This window comes from Anomaloglossus baeobatrachus, chromosome 3 (genome assembly GCF_048569485.1).
Source record: "Anomaloglossus baeobatrachus isolate aAnoBae1 chromosome 3, aAnoBae1.hap1, whole genome shotgun sequence".
NCBI lineage: Eukaryota > Metazoa > Chordata > Amphibia > Anura > Aromobatidae > Anomaloglossus > Anomaloglossus baeobatrachus.
The window spans coordinates 647822202-647842751 of NC_134355.1; the positions used below are offsets into that span (position 1 = coordinate 647822202).

Below are 20550 nucleotides of genomic sequence, written 5' to 3' on the forward strand. Positions count from 1 at the left end.
GCTCACCAGTTTTAGTGCAAAAGCAAGAAGGAGGAAAGCCAATAACTGGTTTAAACAAATTCACTCCGAAGATACGTCGGAGAACTGAAAACCATTCAACATGTACAACATGTGTACCCGAAAAACAACCAAAAATCCCGAAGGACAACAGGGCGGGTGCTGGGTCTCCCAATAGGAGCTAGAAGAAAAGGAATTTACGGTAAGTAACAAAATTCCCTTCTTCTTCGGCGCTCCATTGGGAGACCCAGACGATTGGGACGTCCAAAAGCTGTCCCTGGGTGGGTAAAGAAATACCTCATGTTAGAGCTGCAAAGACAGCCCTCCCCTACGGGGAGGCAACTGCCGCCTGCAGGACTCTTCTACCTAGGCTGGCGTCCGCCGAAGCATAGGTATGCACCTGATAATGTTTGGTGAAAGTGTGCAGACTCGACCAGGTGGCTGCCTGGCACACCTGTTGAGCCGTAGCCTGGTGTCGTAATGCCCAGGACGCACCCACGGCTCTGGTAGAATGGGCCTTCAGCCCTGATGGAACCGGAAGCCCAGCAGAACGGTAGGCTTCAAGAATTGGTTCTTTGATCCATCGAGCCAGGGTGGCTTTGGAAGCCTGCGACCCTTTGCGCTTACCAGCGACAAGGACAAAGAGTGCATCCGAGCGGCGCAGGGGCGCCGTGCGGGAAATGTAGATTCTGAGTGCTCTCACCAGATCCAACAAATGTAAATCCTTTTCATACCGATGAACTGCATGCGGATAAAAGGAAGGCAAGGAGATATCCTGATTAAGATGAAAAGAGGATACCACCTTAGGGAGAAACTCCTGAATGGGGCGCAGCACTACCTTGTCCTGGTGGAACACCAGGAAAGGAGCCTTGGATGACAGCGCTGCTAGTTCGGACACTCTCCGAAGAGACGTGACCGCTACCAGAAAGGCCACTTTCTGTGAGAGTCGAGAAAGTGACACATCCCTCAGAGGCTCGAAGGGCGGCTTCTGGAGAGCAACAAGGACCTTGTTTAGATCCCACGGATCTAACGGCCGCCTGTACGGAGGTACGATATGACAAACCCCCTGCAGGAACGTGCGCACCTGAGAAAGTCGTGCTAGACGCTTCTGAAAAAACACGGATAGTGCCGAGACTTGCCCTTTAAGGGAGCCGAGCGACAAGCCCTTTTCCAACCCAGATTGCAGGAAGGAAAGAAAGACAGGTAACGCGAATGGCCAGGGAGATACTCCTTGTGCAGAGCACCAGGATAAGAAAATCTTCCACGTTCTGTGGTAGATCTTAGCAGAAGTGGACTTCCTAGCCTGTCTCATGGTGGCCACGACCCCTTGGGATAATCCTGAAGACGCTAGGATCCAGGACTCAATGGCCACACAGTCAGGTTCAGGGCCGCAGAATTCCGATGGAAAAACGGCCCTTGGGACAGTAAGTCTGGACGGTCTGGTAGTGCCCACGGTTGGCCGACCGTGAGATGCCACAGATCCGGGTACCACGACCTCCTCGGCCAGTCTGGGGCGACGAGTATGACGCGGCCGCAATCGGATCTGATCTTGCGTAACACTCTGGGCAAGAGTGCCAGAGGTGGAAACACATAAGGGAGCCGGAAGTGCGACCAATCTTGCACTAAGGCGTCTGCCGCCAGAGCTCTTTGATCGCGAGACCGCGCTATGAAGGTCGGGACCTTGTTGTTGTGCCGAGACGCCATTAAGTCGACGTCCGGCACACCCCAGCGGCGGCAGATTTCCTGAAACACGTCCGGGTGAAGGGACCATTCCCCTGCGTCCATGCCCTGGCGACTGAGGAAGTCTGCTTCCCAGTTTTCTACGCCCGGGATGTGAACTGCTGATATGGTGGATGCTCTTTCCTCTACCCACATCAGAATCCGCCTGACTTCCTGGAAGGCTTGCCGACTGCGTGTCCCTCCTTGGTGGTTGATGTATGCCACCGCTGTGGAGTTGTCCGACTGAATTCGGATCTGTTTTCCTTCCAGCCACTGCTGGAAGGCTAATAGGGCAAGATACACTGCCCTGATCTCCAGAACATTGATCTGAAGGGTGGATTCCTGCTGAGTCCACGTCCCTTGAGCCCTGTGGTGGAGAAAAACTGCTCCCCACCCTGACAGACTCGCGTCTGTCGTGACCACTGCCCAGGATGGGGGCAGGAATGATCTTCCCTGCGATAATGAGGTGGGAAGAAGCCACCATAGCAGAGAATCCTTGGCCGTCTGAGAAAGGGAGACTTTCCTGTCTAGGGAAGTTGTCTTCCCGTCCCATTGGCGGAGAATGTCCCATTGAAGTGGACGCAGATGAAACTGCGCGAACGGGACTGCCTCCATTGCTGCCACCATCTTCCCTAGGAAGTGCATGAGGCGCCTTAAGGGGTGCGACTGACCCTGAAGGAGAGACTGCACCCCTGTCTGTAGTGACCGCTGCTTGTCCAGCGGAAGCTTCACTATCGCTGAGAGAGTATGAAACTCCCTGCCAAGATACGTTAGTGATTGAGTCGGTGCCAGGTTTGACTTTGAAAAGTTGATGATCCACCCGAAAGTCTGGAGAGTCTCCAGCGCAACATTCAGGCTGTGTTGGCATGCCTCTTGAGAGGGTGCTTTGACAAGTAGATCGTCCAAGTAAGGGATCACCGAGTGTCCCTGAGAATGCAAGACTGCTACCACTGCCGCCATGACCTTGGTGAAAACCCGTGGGGCTGTCGCCAGACCAAATGGCAGAGCTACGAACTGGAGATGGTCGTCTCCTATCACGAAACGTAGAAAACGTTGGTGCTCTGTAGCAATCGGCACGTGGAGATAAGCATCTTTGATGTCTATTGATGCAAGGAAATCTCCTTGAGACATTGAGGCAATGACAGAGCGGAGGGATTCCATCCGGAACCGCCTGGCGTTCACATGCTTGTTGAGCAGCTTTAGGTCCAGAACAGGACGGAACGAGCCGTCCTTTTTTGGAACCACGAAGAGATTGGAGTAAAAACCTTGCCCTTGTTCCTGCAGAGGAACAGGGATCACCACTCCTTCTGCTCTTAGTGAGCACACCGCCTGCAGAAGGGCATTTGCTCGGTCGGGAATGTGGGGAGGTTCTGAAGAACCGAGGCGGAGGATGAGAACTGAATTCTATCCTGTACCCGTGAGACAAAATGTCTGCTACCCACCGGTCTTTGACCTGTGGCAGCCAAATGTCGCAAAAGCGGGTGAGCCTGCCACCGACCGAGGATGCGGAGGGATGAGGCCGAAAGTCATGAGGCAGCCGCCTTGGAAGCGGTTCCTCCGGTTGTTTTCTTGGGGCGTGAATGAGCCCGCCAGGAATCTGAGCTCCTTTGCTCCTTCTGAGTCCCTTTGGACGAGGAGAATTGGGTCTTGCTGGAGCCTCGAAAGGACCGAAACCTCGACTGCCACTTCCTCTGTTGAGGTTTGCTCGATCTGGGCTGGGGTAAGGAGGAGTCCTTACCCTTGGACTGTTTAATGATCTCAGCCAATTGCTCACCAAACAGTCTGTCTCCAGATAGTGGCAAGCTGGTTAAACATTTCTTGGAAGCAGAATCTGCTTTCCATTCCTTTAACCACAAGGCTCTGCGCAAAACCACAGAGTTGGCAGACGCCATTGAGGTACGGCTCGTAGAGTCCAGGACAGCGTTGATAGCGGAAGTCGCAAACGCAGACATTTGCGAGGTTAGGGACGCTACTCGCGGCACTGCTGGACGTATGATAGAGTCCACTTGTGCCAGGCCAGCTGAAATAGCTTGGAGTGCCCACACGGCCGCGAATGCTGGAGCAAACGACGCGCCGATAGCTTCATAGACAGACTTTAACCAAAGGTCCATCTGTCTGTCATTGGCATCTTTAAGTGAAGCCCCATCTTCCACTGCAACTAAGGATCTAGCCGCAAGCCTGGAGATTGGGGGGTCCACCTTTGGACACTGGGTCCAGCGTTTGACCACGTCAGGGGGAAAGGGATAACGTGTATCCTTAAGACGTTTGGAGAAACGCTTATCTGGATAAGCATGATGTTTCTGGACTGATTCTCTGAAGTCAGAGTGGTCCAGAAAAGTACTCAATTTACGCTTAGGATACCGGAACTGGAACTTCTCCTGCTGTGCAGCTGCCTCCTCTGCAGAAGGGGCTGGGGGAGAAATATCCAACAGTCTATTGATGGCCGCTATAAGGTCATTTACCATAGCGTCACCATCAGGGGTATCTAGATTGAGAGCGGTGTCAGGAGTAGATTCCTGATCACCCACCTCTGTCTCCTCATACAGAGCCTCGTCTCGCTGAGACCCTGACCAGTGTGATGACGGCGAGGGTCTTTCCCAGCGAGCCCGCTTAGGCTGCCTGGGGCTGTCATCCGAGTCAGAGTCTTCAGCCTGTGATGCCTGGGACCCCCTTGAAGTACGGATTAGTTCCAACTGAGGGGGACCGGGGAGCATAGACACAGCAGTGTCCATGGTCTGAGAAACTGGCCTGGACTGCAAGGTTTCCAGGATTTTTGTCATAGTCACAGACATCTTATCAGCAAAAACTGCAAATTCTGTCCCCGTCACCGGGGCAGGGTTCACAGGCGTCTCTGCCTGGGCCACTACTACCATAGACTCTGGCTGACGGAGTGCCACTGGGACTGAACATTGCACACAATGGGGGTCATTGGAACCTGCCGGTAGATTAGCCCCACATGCGGCACAAGCAGTGCATACCGCCTGTGCCTTGGCACCCTTGCGTTTTGCGGATGACATGTTGTTGTCTCCTCAGAGCAATGAGGGTATAAGCCAAGAAGCGACTGTACAGTGCAATATAAATATATATGGTACAGAGAAAAAATGCACCAAATAACACTGTGGCACTAGTGGGGCCAGCACTTATGTGCAGCTTACCGCCCGCATAAACGCGGGTGTGTGGTCGCCAGAGTCCCTTGTCTGAGTCCCCCAGAGCCTGTGTCCGTTCTCCAGCCAGACTGCATGCAGGAATGGCTGCCGGCGTCCTGTGGAGAGGGGCGGGCCCTGGGCGTGTTGAGACCAAGAGCGGGAAACTTGCGTCCCCACTGTGCCCAGTGAGAGGGCTGGAGCATGTAAATAAGGCTCCAGCCCTCGGCGCTGCCTATTGCACAGCGTCTCTCCCTTTCCCTGAGTGACAGGGTGGGGGCGGGAACGAACCGTAACTAGGCCGCAAAAGCCGGGGACTAGATTTATGAGCGCTGCCGCCGTAAAAGCGCGGGCAGCGCGAGTCCCCGGCGCACTACAAGTCCCAGCGGCGCCGCCGCTCCCGGAGCGGCCGGCGCGGTAGTTCCCAAGACAAAAAATCACTCAGCTAAGCTGCAGTGACTCTAACCCGAGCGCGCAGCGCTAGTGCCCCCGGCGCACTAGCACACCCAGCAAGCCTGGAGTGTGCGTGGCCTGTCTGTGCGGGGACACAGAGTACCTGAACGTTGCAGGGCCTTGTCCCTGACTGTACTCAGCTCCTCCAGCAGGGTCTCTGGGTCTGTGGATGGAGCTCGGCCTCAGGGTTCGGGGGCCGGTAAGATCCCACTTCCACAGAGCCCCTCAGGGGGATGGGGAAGGAAAGCAGCATGTGGGCTCCAGCCTCCGTACCCGCAATGGGTACCTCAACCTTACAAACCGCAAGTGGGGTGAGAAGGGAGCATGCTGGGGGCCCTATCTGGGCCCTCTTTTCTTCCATCCGATAGAGTCAGCAGCTACTGCTGACTAAACAGTGGAGCTATGCGAGGATGTCTGACCTCCTTCGCACAAAGCAGAAAACTGGTGAGCCAGTGATCCCACTGGGGGTGTATAGCCAGAAGGGGAGGGGCCTTACACTTTTTAGTGTAATTGCTTTGTGTGGCCTCCGGAGGGCAGTGCTATACACCCAATCGTCTGGGTCTCCCAATGGAGCGCCGAAGAAATCTAAAATATTAACGCATAAATCAAATAAATAAATCACAAGGGATTCTCCACTTTTATGCTGAAATCATTCCGTATGGAAATGAAGCGGCAGAGCTGTTTATCCTTGTGGGTGCTTAGTTTATCTGCACTGCAGACAGGACAGTAGGAGAGGAGATTCCTCCTGCAGCAAGCTGCCTCCCAGCCTGCGGCACGACATCTCCAGGAACAACATGTCGATCCAGGATTTCCAACATGCCGATCCTTGATGTTGATGGAGAGTTGGAAGGCCCTCAAACACATCAGATCCCACCAAACTCTAGCACACAGAGGAACCATAAGTCTGATTTCCCTTTTCAACCATATCTTATGACAAACTAGCTTTATGGCTTTAGAGACAGAAGGTTTCACTTTATATTATCAAAGTAATCTCTTTACTTTAATCCATGCTTGGAAAAAAAATAAATAAATAAAAACACGAAAACAGAACAAGAAAAAACAAACAAACCAAAATTAAAGGAAAAAAGGCTCTAGTACCTATAGTGCTGACAGAATGCTGATAATAGTATAAGAATTGGCACATTACATTGGTTGACGCACTATTACCGTATTGGGCAACGAGGCTCTAAAACGAGGTTAAACATTAAAAAGGAGAAGAAATTAATTGAGAGAACGACTTTGAACATCACATTTTAAAAGTTGCAATAAATTGCATTTTCTGAGAATGTAAAACACCAAGAGCCAATTAAAATAATTTGCCCCCCCGACTGATCGCTGTAGTGCACTAAACGGTTGGAAGAGCAGGCACAGCCGCCCGTACAGAAGATGCAATACCCATGTGAACACTGCAGGGGGCGCAGCTTTAGAAGAAGTCCCAGCTCTTTTATTGTACTGATCAGGTTTGCCAATGGTTGACCAGCGCTGAACTCAAGAGGAAAGCCTCTGGATGTTATAGCTTAGAGAACCCCCCCATCCAATGGATGATCACACGGGAGCCCCTCTAGTGCCCCCTGATGGTAGATGTCATGTTATGGGGGTCTTTATAAATCAAAGATATTTATTGCTGACGTCCAGGACCCCTACCGGCTGGCCCCTCCCCCTGGACTAATGTAATGGACGTAATGCACCCTCACGGGCTGTAATCTAATAGGAGGCAGGTATACAGATAGATCTTTAGGGATTGAGAATGGCTTTATATTCAGCTAGCTGCTAAGCAAACGGCTAATCCACGGGACACAGAGAGACGGTGGAGCCGCCATACGAGCTGTCGGGAGACTTTACCCCCCTATCCCAGCAGGGACATTATCCATATGAGTATAAACCTCCCATTATAGCTGTGTGACACCCCAATAAGCCTGTATTTATACCATACTGATCGCCCGGCTGCCAGGTATGAGCACGGACAGCAGCAGAACATGCACATACAACTAGAAGATATTCACCGCCCTACCACCCACCGCACTGGTATGGGGGTCCCGAGCTCCCCCCCCCCTCCCGAGGTCTACATAGCTTTATCATAAGGAATCATGTCCCGCACTTACCTGGGAGGTTGAATCTTGAACTTCTCAAAGATCTCCGGGTACAAAAGAGGGAAAACCACCATTTCTTTCAATGCATAAATGTGCTGACTGAGACCTCCGACACTGTCAAAGCGGACCTGAGCGGGGGGAGAACAACACAAAAACTCACATGAGTGTCTATGTAAAGGAACACGCCGGGCACTGCATTATGTCTTGTACAGGGTCTGAGGAGACAGACAGCGGTGGCCGAAAGCCAAGACCACCGCTCACAGAAGTCCTGCATCGTCCCCTCGGTCAGGGATTAGTCTGGAGCGTTCCTCTAGGAGCCAATAATGGAAACAACTGTCCCTGACCCCACCATATACCGGAGGAGGCCTGCCCTACCTGCAGGGAAAGTAGGAGTCCTCAGTGGGGTTCACCTCCGATCAAGGTGGACCTAATGAAATCCCGCAGCTACTTGGCATGAGAAGAGCGGCAGTAAACCTGCACGGCGCTCCATTCACTTCTTGTTTAATTTCACAACTCCCATAGAGGTCAATGAAGAGAGTAGAGCATGAGCCACAATGAGATGGGTTGGGGGTCCCTGTGCTTGAGATAAGCAGCATCGCTTGGATCAGCAGAAATGCTGCGTTCCTGTTACAGCCGATGCTCTGTCGGCTCTCACAGAAGATACGTCATGGTCGTGTCAGATGTCATTACATGACCCTGAGCTACCATCGGCAGCCTCCGACCACACAGCCGCCAATGGTAGCGGGGAATGGTGCGATCCCCGCCGCAGCCATTTAAATCACGTTATCACATTTTGACACTGCAATCTAAATGGCAGGTAGGCGTGGGTGGATCGCCTGTTAGCCGCACATGTCTGCTGTTCAAATCAGCAGACATGTGCAGGGATCACCGCTGGATCACCGCAGCAGCTGGCAGCGATTACCGCAACATGACCAATGACGTACCAGTACGTCATTGGTCCTGAAGAAGTTAAGCACAATTTGAAGTGTGCGGCCATCAGACCCCCCCTCACTCTCACCTCTCAGAGACCCTGTCCTGACGTCACGGAGCAAGATGCATTAGAAAGCAGAACAGTCACAGATCTGGTTATAGTTCACCCAAAAACCACTGAATACCCCAACGCTGAAGAAAACAAAAAAGGTCACAGACCTTGGGGGAGGGGGGTGGTAATGCCCTGTACAGCCAGGGTGGTCCCCGGACTATCTAGAGCAGTAATGGCTAACCTGTGGCACTCCAGCTGTTGCAAAGAAGGGAATTTTGTTTACTTACCGTAAATTCCTTTTCTTCTAGCTCCAATTGGGAGACCCAGACAATTGGGTGTATAGCTCATGCCTCCGGAGGCCACACAAAGTATTACACTAAAAGTGTAACGCCCCTCCCCTTCTGCCTATACACCCCCCGTGCTCACGGGCTCCTCAGTTTTGGTGCAAAAGCAAGAAGGAGGAAAAAATTATAATTGGTTTAAAGTAACTTCAATCCGAAGGAATATCGGAGAACTGAAACCATTCAACATGAACAACATGTGTACACAAAAAACAGGGGCGGGTGCTGGGTCTCCCAATTGGAGCTAGAAGAAAAGGAATTTACGGTAAGTAAACAAAATTCCCTTCTTCTTTGTCGCTCCATTGGGAGACCCAGACAATTGGGACGTCCAAAAGCAGTCCCTGGGTGGGTAAATAATACCTCATAATAGAGCCGTAACCGGCTCCGTCCTACAGGTGGGCAACCGCCGCCTGAAGGACTCGCCTACCTAGGCTGGCATCTGCCGAAGCATAGGTATGCACCTGATAGTGTTTCGTGAAAGTGTGCAGGCTCGACCAGGTAGCCGCCTGACACACCTGCTGAGCCGTAGCCTGGTGCCGCAAAGCCCAGGACGCTCCCACGGCCTTGGTAGAATGGGCCTTCAGCCCTGAGGGAACCGGAAGCCCGGAGGAACGATAAGCCTCGAGAATTGGTTCCTTGATCCACCGAGCCAGGGTTGACTTGGAAGCTTGTGTCCCTTTACGCTGGCCAGCGACAAGGACAAAGAGTGCATCCGAGCGGCGCAGGGGCGCCGTACGAGAAATGTAGAATCTGAGTGCTCTCACCAGATCTAACAAGTGCAAATCCTTTTCACATTGGTGAACTGGATGAGGACAAAAAGAGGGTAAGGAGATATCCTGATTGAGATGAAAGGGGGATACCACCTTAGGGAGAAATTCCGGAACCGGACGCAGCACCACCTTGTCCTGGTGAAACACCAGGAAGGGGGCTTTGCATGACAGCGCTGCTAGCTCAGACACTCTCCGAAGCGAAGTGACTGCTACTAGGAAAACCACTTTCTGCGAAAGGCGTGAGAGAGAGATATCCCTCATTGGCTCGAACGGTGGTTTCTGAAGAACCATCAGCACCCTGTTCAGATCCCAGGGTTCTAACGGACGCTTGTAAGGAGGTACGATGTGACAAACCCCCTGCAGGAACGTGCGAACCTGTGGAAGTCTGGCTAGGCGCTTCTGAAAAAAGACAGAGAGCGCAGAGACTTGTCCCTTAAGGGAGCCTAGTGACAAACCCTTTTCTAATCCGGATTGAAGGAAGGACAGAAAAGTGGGCAAGGTAAACGGCCAGGGAGAAACACCCTGAGCAGAGCACCACGACAGGAATATTTTCCACGTCCTGTGGTAGATCTTGGCGGACGTTGGTTTCCTAGCCTGTCTCATGGTGGCAATGACCTCTTGAGATAATCCTGAAGACGCTAGGATCCAGGACTCAATGGCCACACAGTCAGGTTCAGGGCCGCAGAATTCAGATGGAAAAACGGCCCTTGAGACAGCAAGTCTGGTCGGTCTGGTAGTACCCACGGTTGGCCGACCGTGAGATGCCACAGATCCGGGTACCACGACCTCCTCGGCCAGTCTGGAGCGACGAGGATGGCGCGGCGGCAGTCGGCCCTGATCTTGCGTAACACTCTGGGCAACAGTGCCAGAGGAGGAAACACATAAGGGAGTTGAAACTGCGACCAATCCTGAACTAAGGCGTCTGCCGCCAGAGCTCTGTGATCTTGAGACCGTGCCATGAACGTCGGGACCTTGTTGTTGTGCCGGGACGCCATTAGGTCGACATCCGGCATGCCCCAGCGGCAACAGATCTCCTGAAACACGTCCGGGTGAAGGGACCATTCCCCTGCATCCATGCCCTGGCGACTGAGAAAGTCTGCTTCCCAGTTTTCTACGCCCGGGATGTGAACTGCGGATATGGTCGAGGCTGTGGCTTCCACCCACAGCAGAATCCGCCGAACTTCCTGGAAAGCTTGCCGACTGCGTGTCCCGCCTTGGTGGTTGATGTATGCCACCGCTGTGGAGTTGTCCGACTGAATTCGGATCTGCCTGCCTTCCAGCCACGGCTGGAACGCTTTTAGGGCAAGATACACTGCCCTTATCTCCAGAACATTGATCTGAAGGGAGGACTCTGTCTGAGTCCAAGTCCCCTGAGCCCTGTGGTGGAGAAAGACCGCTCCCCACCCTGACAGGCTCGCGTCCGTCGTGACCACAGCCCAGGATGGGGGCAGGAAGGATTTCCCCTCCGACAGAGAAGTGGGAAGAAGCCACCACTGAAGGGAAGCTTTGGCTGCCCGAGAAAGGGAGACGTTCCTGTCGAGGGACGTCGACTTCCTGTCCCATTTGCGGAGAATGTCCCATTGAAGTGGGCGCAGATGAAACTGCGCAAAAGGAACTGCCTCCATTGCTGCCACCATCTTCCCTAGGAAGTGCATGAGGCGCCTCAGGGGGTGTGACTGGCCTTGAAGGAGAGATTGCACCCCTGTCTGTAGTGAACGCTGTTTGTTCAGCGGAAGCTTCACTATCGCTGAGAGAGTATGAAACTCCATGCCAAGATATGTCAGTGATTGGGCCGGTGTCAGATTTGACTTTGGAAAATTGATGATCCACCCGAAACTCTGGAGAGTTTCCAGAGCAATGTTCAGGCTGTGTTGGCATGCCCCTTGAGAGGGTGCCTTGACAAGTAGATCGTCTAAGTAAGGGATCACCGAGTGTCCCTGAGAGTGTAGGATTGCCACCACTGTTGCCATGACCTTGGTGAAGACCCGTGGGGCTGTTGCCAGGCCAAAAGGTAGTGCCACGAACTGAAGGTGTTCGTCCCCTATGGCGAAGCGCAAGAAGCGCTGATGCTCTGGTGCAATCGGTACGTGGAGATAAGCATCTTTGATGTCTATTGATGCCAGGAAATCTCCTTGGGACATTGAGGCGATGACGGAGCGGAGCGATTCCATCCGGAACCGCCTGGTTTTCACATGCTTGTTGAGCAGCTTTAGGTCCAGAACGGGACGGAAGGATCCGTCCTTTTTTGGCACCACGAACAAGTTGGAGTAAAAACCGTGACCCCGTTGCTGAAGAGGAACCGGGATCACCACTCCTTCCTCCTTCAGGGTGCCCACCGCCTGCATAAGAGCCTCGGCTCTGTCGGGGGGTGGAGATGTTCTGAAGAAACGAGTCGGAGGACGAGAGTTGAACTCTATCCTGTAACCGTGAGATAGAATGTCTCTCACCCATCGGTCTTTTACTTGTGGCAGCCAGGCGTCGCAAAAGCGGGAGAGCCTGCCACCGACCGAGGATGCGGTTTGAGGAGGCCGAAAGTCATGCGGAGGCCGCTTTGGGAGCGGTTCCTCCGGCGGTCTTCTTAGGACGTGACTTAGACCGCCATGCATCGGAGTTCCTCTGATCTTTCTGAGGCCTTTTTGGACGAGGAAAATTGAGATCTGCCTGCGGTCCGAAAGGACCGAAACCTCGATTGTACCTTCCGTGGTTGAGGTCTGTTTGGTTTGGACTGGGGTAAGGATGAATCCTTTCCCTTGGATTGTTTAATGATTTCATCCAATCGCTCACCAAACAAGCGGTCGCCAGCCAATGGCAAACCGGTTAAGAACTTTTTGGAAGCAGAGTCTGCCTTCCATTCACGTAGCCACATGGCCCTGCGGAGTACCACCGAGTTGGCGGATGCCACCGCCGTACGGCTCGCAGAGTCCAGGATAGCATTAATGGCGTAGGACGCAAACGCCGACGCCTGATTGGTTAAGGACACCACTTGCGGGGCAGATGTACGTGTTACTGCATTAATCTGCGCCTGACAAGCTTAGATAGCTTGGAGTGCCCATACGGCAGCGAATGCTGGGGCAAAAGACGCGCCTATAGCTTCATAGATGGATTTCAACCATAGTTCCATCTGTCTGTCAGTGGCATCTTTGAGTGAAGCCCCATCTTCCACTGCAACTATGGATCTAGCCGCCAGTCTGGAGATTGGAGGATCCACCTTAGGACACTGAGTCCAGCCCTTGACAACCTCGGGGGGGAAGGGATAACGTGTGTCCTTAAGACGCTTGGAAAAACGCTTGTCTGGACAGTCTCGGTTTTTCTGGATTGCCTCTCTGAAGTCAGAGTGATCCAGAAACATATTTAATGTACGCTTTGGAAACCTGAAACGGAATTTCTCCTGAGAAGCAGACTCCTCAATTGTAGGAGCTGGGGGAGAAATATCCAACACCTGATTGATGGTCGCTATAAGGTCATTCACTACTGCGTCACCTTCAGGCGTATCTAGGTTGAGAGCGGCTTCAGGATCAGAATCCTGATCTGATACCTCCGCTTCATCCTCCAGAGAGTCCCCCTGCTGGGACCCTGAACAGTGTGATGAGGTGGAGGGAATTTCCCAGCGACCCCACTTGGTCGGCCTGGGACTGCGGTCCGTGTCAGAGACCTCACCCTGGGACCTATGGGATACCCCAGGGGCACTTTGCTGTTGCAATTGAGGGGGACCAGGGGTCAAGGATTGGATAGAGCCCGGGGCCTGAATCACCGGTCTGGACTGCAATGCTTCCAGTATTTTAGCAGACCATTTATCCATAGTCTCAGACAGTTTGTCAGCAAAGGCTGCAAACTCCGTCCCTGTCACCTGGACAGTGGTAGCAGGTGGATCCACCTGGGCCACCAGTCGCAGAGGCTCCGGCTGAGTAAGTGCCACAGGGGCCGAGCATTGCACACAATGAGGGTCAGTGGAACCTGCCGGTAGTACAGCTGTACATGAGGTACAAGTTGCAAAGTACGCCTGTGCTTTGGCACCCTTGCTTTTTGCAGATGACATGTTGTCTCCTCTGAGAACAACCAGGAGGGTATATAGCCAAAAATCAACAGAGCGACCGTACAGTGCAATGTATAGCCTATAAGCATATATATATATATATATACACACACACACTTCGGTACTCAGTGGGGCCAGCACCATAGGTGCTGCTTACCGACCGCTCAAAGCAGTTGTGTGGTCACCGGATTCCCTGCCTGGGTCTCCCTGTGTTGTCTCTCCTCTCCAGCGTCTGAATCGCTGACAGGAATGGCTGCCGGCATTCTGTGGGGAGGAGGAGATCGTGGGCGTGCCCAAGAAAAGTGCGGGAATCCAGTGCCCCACTGTACTGAGTGAGGGGGGAGGAGGATACTAATGTATGCTCCACCCCTCCGCTGACGATCCGTGCAGCGTCCCGCCCCTTCCCTGACTGGCAGGCCTGTGGGCGGGAATAAACGACACTAGGCCGCAGAAGCCGGGGACTAAAGTTATAAGCGCGGCCGGCAATAAGCGCGGCCGCGCGGTAGTCCCCCGGCGCACAAACACACCCAGCAGTGCTGGAAAGTGTCTGGCACAAGCGCTCCATGTCCGGCGCACTAACACACCCAGCCGTGCTGGAAAGTGTCTGGCACAAGCGCTCCATGTCCGGCGCACTAACACACCCAGCAGTGCTGTAATGTGTCTGGCACCAGCGCTCCATGCGCGGTCCCCACGGGGACACAGAGTACCTCATAGTAGCAGGGCCTTGTCCCTGACGATACTCAGCTCCTATCCTGCAGATTCCCAGGGGCTGCGGAGGGAGCACGGTCCCAGTGCCTAGAGACCGATCCTGGATCCCACTTCACCCAGAGCCCTAAGGAATGGGGAAGGAAAACAGCATGTGGCTCCTGCCTGTGTACCCGCAATGGGTACCTCAACCTTAACAACACCGCCGACAAAGTGGGGTGAGAAGGGAGCATGCTGGGGGCCCTGTTATGGGCCCTCTTTTCTTCCATCCGACCTGGTCAGCAGCTGCTGCCGACCAAGCTGTGGAGCTATGCGTGGATGTCTGCCTCCTTCGCACAAAGCATAAAAACTGAGGAGCCCGTGAGCACGGGGGGTGTATAGGCAGAAGGGGAGGGGCGTTACACTTTTAGTGTAATACTTTGTGTGGCCTCCGGAGGCATAGCTATACACCCAATTGTCTGGGTCTCCCAATGGAGCGACAAAGAAACTACAATTCCCATCATGTCTTCACAGCCAAAGCTTTTGCTTTGAATGGCCAGGCATGATGGGAATTGTAGTTTTGCAACAGCTGGAGTGCCACAGGTTCGCCATCACTGATCTAGAGGAAATGTTTCACGTATGGAGGCTCGGCCTCAAGGCATGGAGGCTTTGTACATGCGTCTATTTCCTATGTGAACAGTCTCAAACCACTTGGAGGCTCTCCATTACTTGTATGCCTGCATTTGCAAGATGCCGTCGCCATCATTTTGTTGCCAGTCATATTACTCCATAAAATTACAAAAAAAAAAAAAAAACCACAAACCCACAAGTGCAAATTCCAGGCTCCATAATATATAAACACTCACCGATCGATCTAGGTTCATCGGATCTACGTCCGCCAAACTGGCACCAACTTTTACCCGTTCGCGCAAGATGCCGCTGGCGAGATCCTCGGGTCGGAGGTTCATGGGTAGACACCTATAATGAAGAGAAAAAAGGAAGACGTCAATGCGACTGGCCGACATAAAATTAGCAATTAATCTTCATTTTCAAAACTTTCAATATTTGTTTTCTGACTTTAGATTTATTGTTGTAATTTACAGTCACCAAAACTACAGAAATAACCTTTTGGTCCTTTAAAAACCATGTTTAAAAAAATAAAACGCCCTCTTATATATGGACACAATTCTGTGTCCGGTGGTAGCTGTATCTCGCCAACCATAGCGGTCACGTTGCAGGGATGTCCGGTACCAGGAATGGCGCACAGATATAGTAGGTATAAGAGAAGGGAATTTTGTTACTTACCGTAAATTCCTTTTCTTCTAGCTCTTATTGGGAGACCCAGACGATCGGGGTATAGCTACTGCCCTCTGGAGGCCACACAAAGCACTACATTAAAAGTGCAAGGCCCCTCCCCCTCTGGCTATACCCCCCCCGTGGTATCACGGGTTCTCCAGTTTTAGTGCCAAAGCAAGAAGGAGGAAGCCAATAACTGGTTTAAACAAATTAACTCCGAATAACATCGGAGAACTGAAAAACCGTTCAACATGAACAACATGTGTACCCGCAAACAACAAAAAAACATCCCGAAGGACAACAGGGCGGGTGCTGGGTCTCCCAATAAGAGCTAGAAGAAAAGGAATTTACGGTAAGTAACAAAATTCCCTTCTTCTTCAGCGCTCTATTGGGAGACCCAGACGATTGGGACGTCCAAAAGCTGTCCCTGGGTGGGTAAAGAAATACCTCATGTTAGAGCTGCAAAACAGCCCTCCCCTACGGGGGTGTCACTGCCGCCTGCAGGACTCTTCTACCTAAGCTGGCATCCGCCGAAGCATAGGTATGCACCTGATAATGCTTGGTGAAAGTGTGCAGACTGGACCAGGTAGCTGCCTGGCACACCTGTTGAGCCGAAGCCTGGTGACGTAATGCCCAGGACGCACCCACGGCTCTGGTTGAGTGGGCTTTTAGCCCTGAAGGAACCGGAAGCCCCGCAGAACGGTAGGCCTCTAGAATTGGTTCTTTGATCCATCGAGCCAGGGTGGCTTTAGAAGCCTGCAACCCCTTGCGCGGACCAGCGACAAGGACAAAAAGTGCATCGGCACGGCGCATGGGCGCCGTGCGGGAAATGTAGATTCTGAGTGCTCTCACCAGATCTAGCAAACGTAAGTCCTTTTCATACCGGTGAACCGGATGAGGACAAAAAAAAAGGCAAGGATATATCCTGATTAAGATGAAAAGAGGATACGACCTTAGGGAGAAACTCCGGAATAGGGCGCAGCACTACCTTGTCCTGGTGGAACACCAGGAAGGGAGCCTTGGATGACAGAGCTGCCAGCTCAGACACTCGCCGAAGCGATGTGATCGCAACAAGAAACGCCACTTTCTGTGACAGCCGAGAAAAGGAAACTTCCTTCAGAGGCTCGAAGGGCGGCTTCTGGAGAGCAACTAGTACCCTGTTCAGATCCCATGGATCTAACGGCCGCTTGTACGGGGGCACAATATGACAGACCCCCTGCAGGAACGTGCGCACCTTAGAAAGACGTGCTAGACGCTTCTGAAAAAAACACGGATAGTGCCGAAACTTGCCCTTTAAGGGAGCTGAGCGACAAGCCCTTTTCTAACCCCGATTGCAGGAAGGAAAGAAACTTGGGCAATGCAAATGGCCAGGGAGACACTCCCTGAGCAGAGCACCAGGATAAGAAAATCTTCCACGTTCTGTGGTAGATCTTAGCCGAATTCGACTTTCTAGCTTGTCTCATTGTGGCAACGACTCCTTGAGATAATCCTGCAGATGCTAGGATCCAGGACTCAATGGCCACACAGTCAGGTTCAGGGCCGCAGAATTCTGATGGAAAAACGGCCCTTGGGACAGTAAGTCTGGTCGGTCTGGCAGTGACCACGGTCGACCGATCGTGAGATGCCACAGATCCGGATACCACGACCTCCTCGGCCAGTCTGGAGCGACGAGTATGATGCGGCTGCACTCGGATCTGATCTTGCGTAGCACTCTGGGCAAGAGCGCCAGAGGCGGAAACACGTATGGGAGCTGAAACTGCGACCAATCTTGAACCAAGGCGTCTGCCGCCAGAGCTCTTTGATCGCGCGACCTCGCCATGAATGCCGGGACCTTGTTGTTGTGCCGGGATGCCATTAGGTCGACGTCCGGCACTCCCCAGCGGCGACAGATTTCCTGAAACACGTCCGGGTGAAGGGACCATTCCCCTGCGTCCATGCCCTGGCGACTGAGGAAGTCTGCTTCCCAGTTTTCTACGCCTGGGATGTGAACCGCGGATATGGTGGATGCTCTGTCCTCTACCCACATTAGAATGCGCCGGACTTCTTGGAAGGCTTGCCGACTGCGCGTCCCTCCTTGGTGGTTGATGTATGCCACCGCTGTGGAGTTGTCCGATTGGATTCGGATCTGCTTTCCTTCCAGCCACTGTTGGAAGGCCAGTAGAGCAAGATACACTGCTCTGATCTCCAGAACATTGATCTGAAGGGTGGACTCCTGCGGAGTCCACGTCCCCTGAGCCCTGTGGTGGAGAAATACTGCTCCCCACCCTGACAGACTCGCATCTGTCGTGACTACTGCCCAGGATGGGGGCAGGAAGGATCTTCCCTGAGACAATGAGGTGGGAAGGAGCCACCATTGTAGGGAGTCCTTGGCCGTCTGGGAAAGCGAGACTTTCCTGTCCAGGGACGTTGACTTCCCGTCCCATTGGCGGAGAATGTCCCATTGAAGTGGGCGCAGATGAAACTGCGCAAAGGGAACTGCTTCCATGGCTGCCACCATCTTCCCTAGGAAATGCATGAGGCGCCGCAAGGGATGCAACTGGCCCTGCAGAAGAGATTGCACCCCTGTCTGTAGTGACCGCTGCTTGTTCAGCGGAAGCTTCACTATCGCTGCTAGAGTATGAAACTCCATGCCAAGATACGTTAGTGATTGAGTCGGTGATAGGATCGACTTTGGAAAGTTGATGATCCATCCGAAAGACTGTAGGGTCTCCAGCGTAGCATTCAGGCTGCGCTGACATGCCTCTTGAGAGGGAGCTTTGACCAATAAATCGTCTAGGTAAGGGATCACCGAGTGTCCCTGAGAGTGCAAGACTGCTACCACCGCCGCCATGACCTTGGTGAAGACCCGTGGGGCTGTCGCCAGACCAAATGGCAGAGCTACGAACTGAAAATGGTCGTCTCCTATCACAAAACGTAGAAAACGTTGATGTTCTGTAGCAATTGGCACGTGGAGATAAGCATCTTTGATGTCTATTGAGGCAAGGAAGTCTCCTCTGGACATTGAGGCAATGACAGAACGCAGGGTTTCCATCCGGAACTTCCTGGCGTGCACATGTTTGTTGAGCCGTTTTAGGTCCAGAACAGGACGGAACGAGCCGTCCTTTTTTGGAACCACAAAGAGATTGGAGTAAAACCCTTGCCCTTGTTCCTGAGGAGGGACTGGGATCACCACTCCTTCCTCTCTTAGGGAGTCCACCGCCTGCAGCAGAGCATCTGCTCGGTCTGGATGTGGGGAGGTTCTGAAGAGCCGAGCTGGAGGACGAGAATTGAACTCGATTCTGTACCCGCGAGACAAAATGTCCGTCACCCACCGGTCTTTGACCTGTGACATCCAAATGCCGGAAAAGCGGGAGAGCCTGCCCCCGACCGGCGATGCGGAGGGAGGGGGCTGGAAGTCATGAGGTAGCCGCTTTGGAAGTGGTACCTCCATTTGCTTTCTTGGGGCGCGTGTGAGCCCGCCACGAATCTGAGTTTCTTTGCGTCCTCTGAGTCCCTTTGGACGAGGTAAACGGTGTCTTGCCCGAACCTCGAAAGGACTGAAAACCTCTGCTGCCACTTTTTCTGCTGAGGTTTGGTTGTTCTGGGTTGTGGTAAAGAGGAGTCTTTACCCTTGGACTGCTTAATGATATCAGCCAATGGCTCGCCAAACAGTCTCTCTCTAGATAAAGGCAAACTGGTTAAACATTTTTTGGAACCAGCATCTGCTTTCCAGTCCTTTAACCACAAGGCTCTGCGCAAAACTACCGAATTGGCGGACGCCATTGAGGTGCGACTGGTAGATTCTAGGACCGCATTGATAGCGTAAGACGCAAACGCCGACATCTGCGTGGTAAGGTGCGCCACTTGCGGCACTGCTGGATGTATGATAGCATCCACTTTTGCTAAGCCAGCTGAAATAGCCTGGAGTGCCCATACGGCTGCGAATGCCGGAGCAAACGACGCGCCGATAGCTTCATAGACAGATTTTAACCAAAGGTCCATCTGTCTGTCATTGGCATCTTTAAGTGAAGCGCCATCCTCCACTGCAACTATGGACCTAGCTGCGAGTTTGGAAATCGGGGGGTCTACCTTTGGACACTGTGTCCAGCGCTTGACCACCTCAGGGGGGAAAGGGAAACGCGTATCTTTAGATCGTTTAGAGAAACGCCTTTCTGGGTGAGCGTCGTGCTTCTGGATTGATTCTCTGAAGTCAGCGTGATCCAACAAAGCACTCAATTTACGCTTGGGATAAAGGAAACGAAACTTCTCCTGCTCCGCAGCCGCCTCTTCTGCTGAAGGGGCTGGGGGAGAAATATCCAACAGCCTATTGATGGCTGAGATAAGGTCGTTTACCATGGCATCCCCATCAGGGGTATCCAGGTTGAGAGGGGTTCCAGGAATGGATTCCTGATCACTCTCATCAGACACATCACAGGGAGACTGATTGCGCTGAGACCCTGAGCAGTGTGATGACGTCGAGGGTCTTTCCCAGCGAGCTCGCTTAGGGTGGCTGGGGCTATCATCTGAGTCATAATCCTCGGCCTGTGAAGCCGGGGACCCCCATGTGGGCTGGATTAATTCCAAGTGAGGGGGACCTGAGGACAGAGGCCTCGCCGTGCCCAAAGACTGAGCCCCATGCATAGATTGCAAGGTTTCAATGATTTTTGCCATAGACACAGACATATTATCAGCAAAAACTGCAAAGTCTGTCCCTGTCACCGGGGCAGAACTTACAAGCGTCTCAGCCTGGGTCACTACCTCTCCTGACTCCGGCTGGCGAAGCAGCACCGGGTCGGAGCATTGCACACAATGGGGGTCATCGGAGCCTGCTGGTAGATTAGCCCCACATGCAGCACACGCAGTATACACAGCCCTAGCCTTGGCAGCCTTGCGTTTTGAGGATGGCATGTTGTTGCTTCCACAGAGGGATCTGGGAGATGCAGCCAGAAGCGACCTCACAGTGCAAGAAATACAATATCTCTATATCCTACACAGTACACCGATACACCGTGAGGCACTAGAGGGACCAGCACAGAAAAATCGCTTACCGCCCGCTTAAAAAG

General features: G+C 52.9%; 1 protein-coding gene across 2 annotated transcripts in view; it reads right to left on the reverse strand.

Annotated features, from left to right (window-relative positions):
* The window catches only part of ATAD2B (ATPase family AAA domain containing 2B), a 346160-nt gene that overhangs the window by 192891 nt on the left and 132719 nt on the right, over positions 1-20550 (reverse strand). For both annotated transcript variants that reach the window (XM_075341155.1, XM_075341154.1), the window contains exons 10-11: positions 15079-15190; positions 7415-7530 (exon numbers count right to left, since the gene is read on the reverse strand). In XM_075341155.1, the coding sequence (XP_075197270.1) occupies positions 7415-7530; positions 15079-15190 (228 nt within the window). The remainder of the gene's footprint in view (positions 1-7414; positions 7531-15078; positions 15191-20550) is intronic.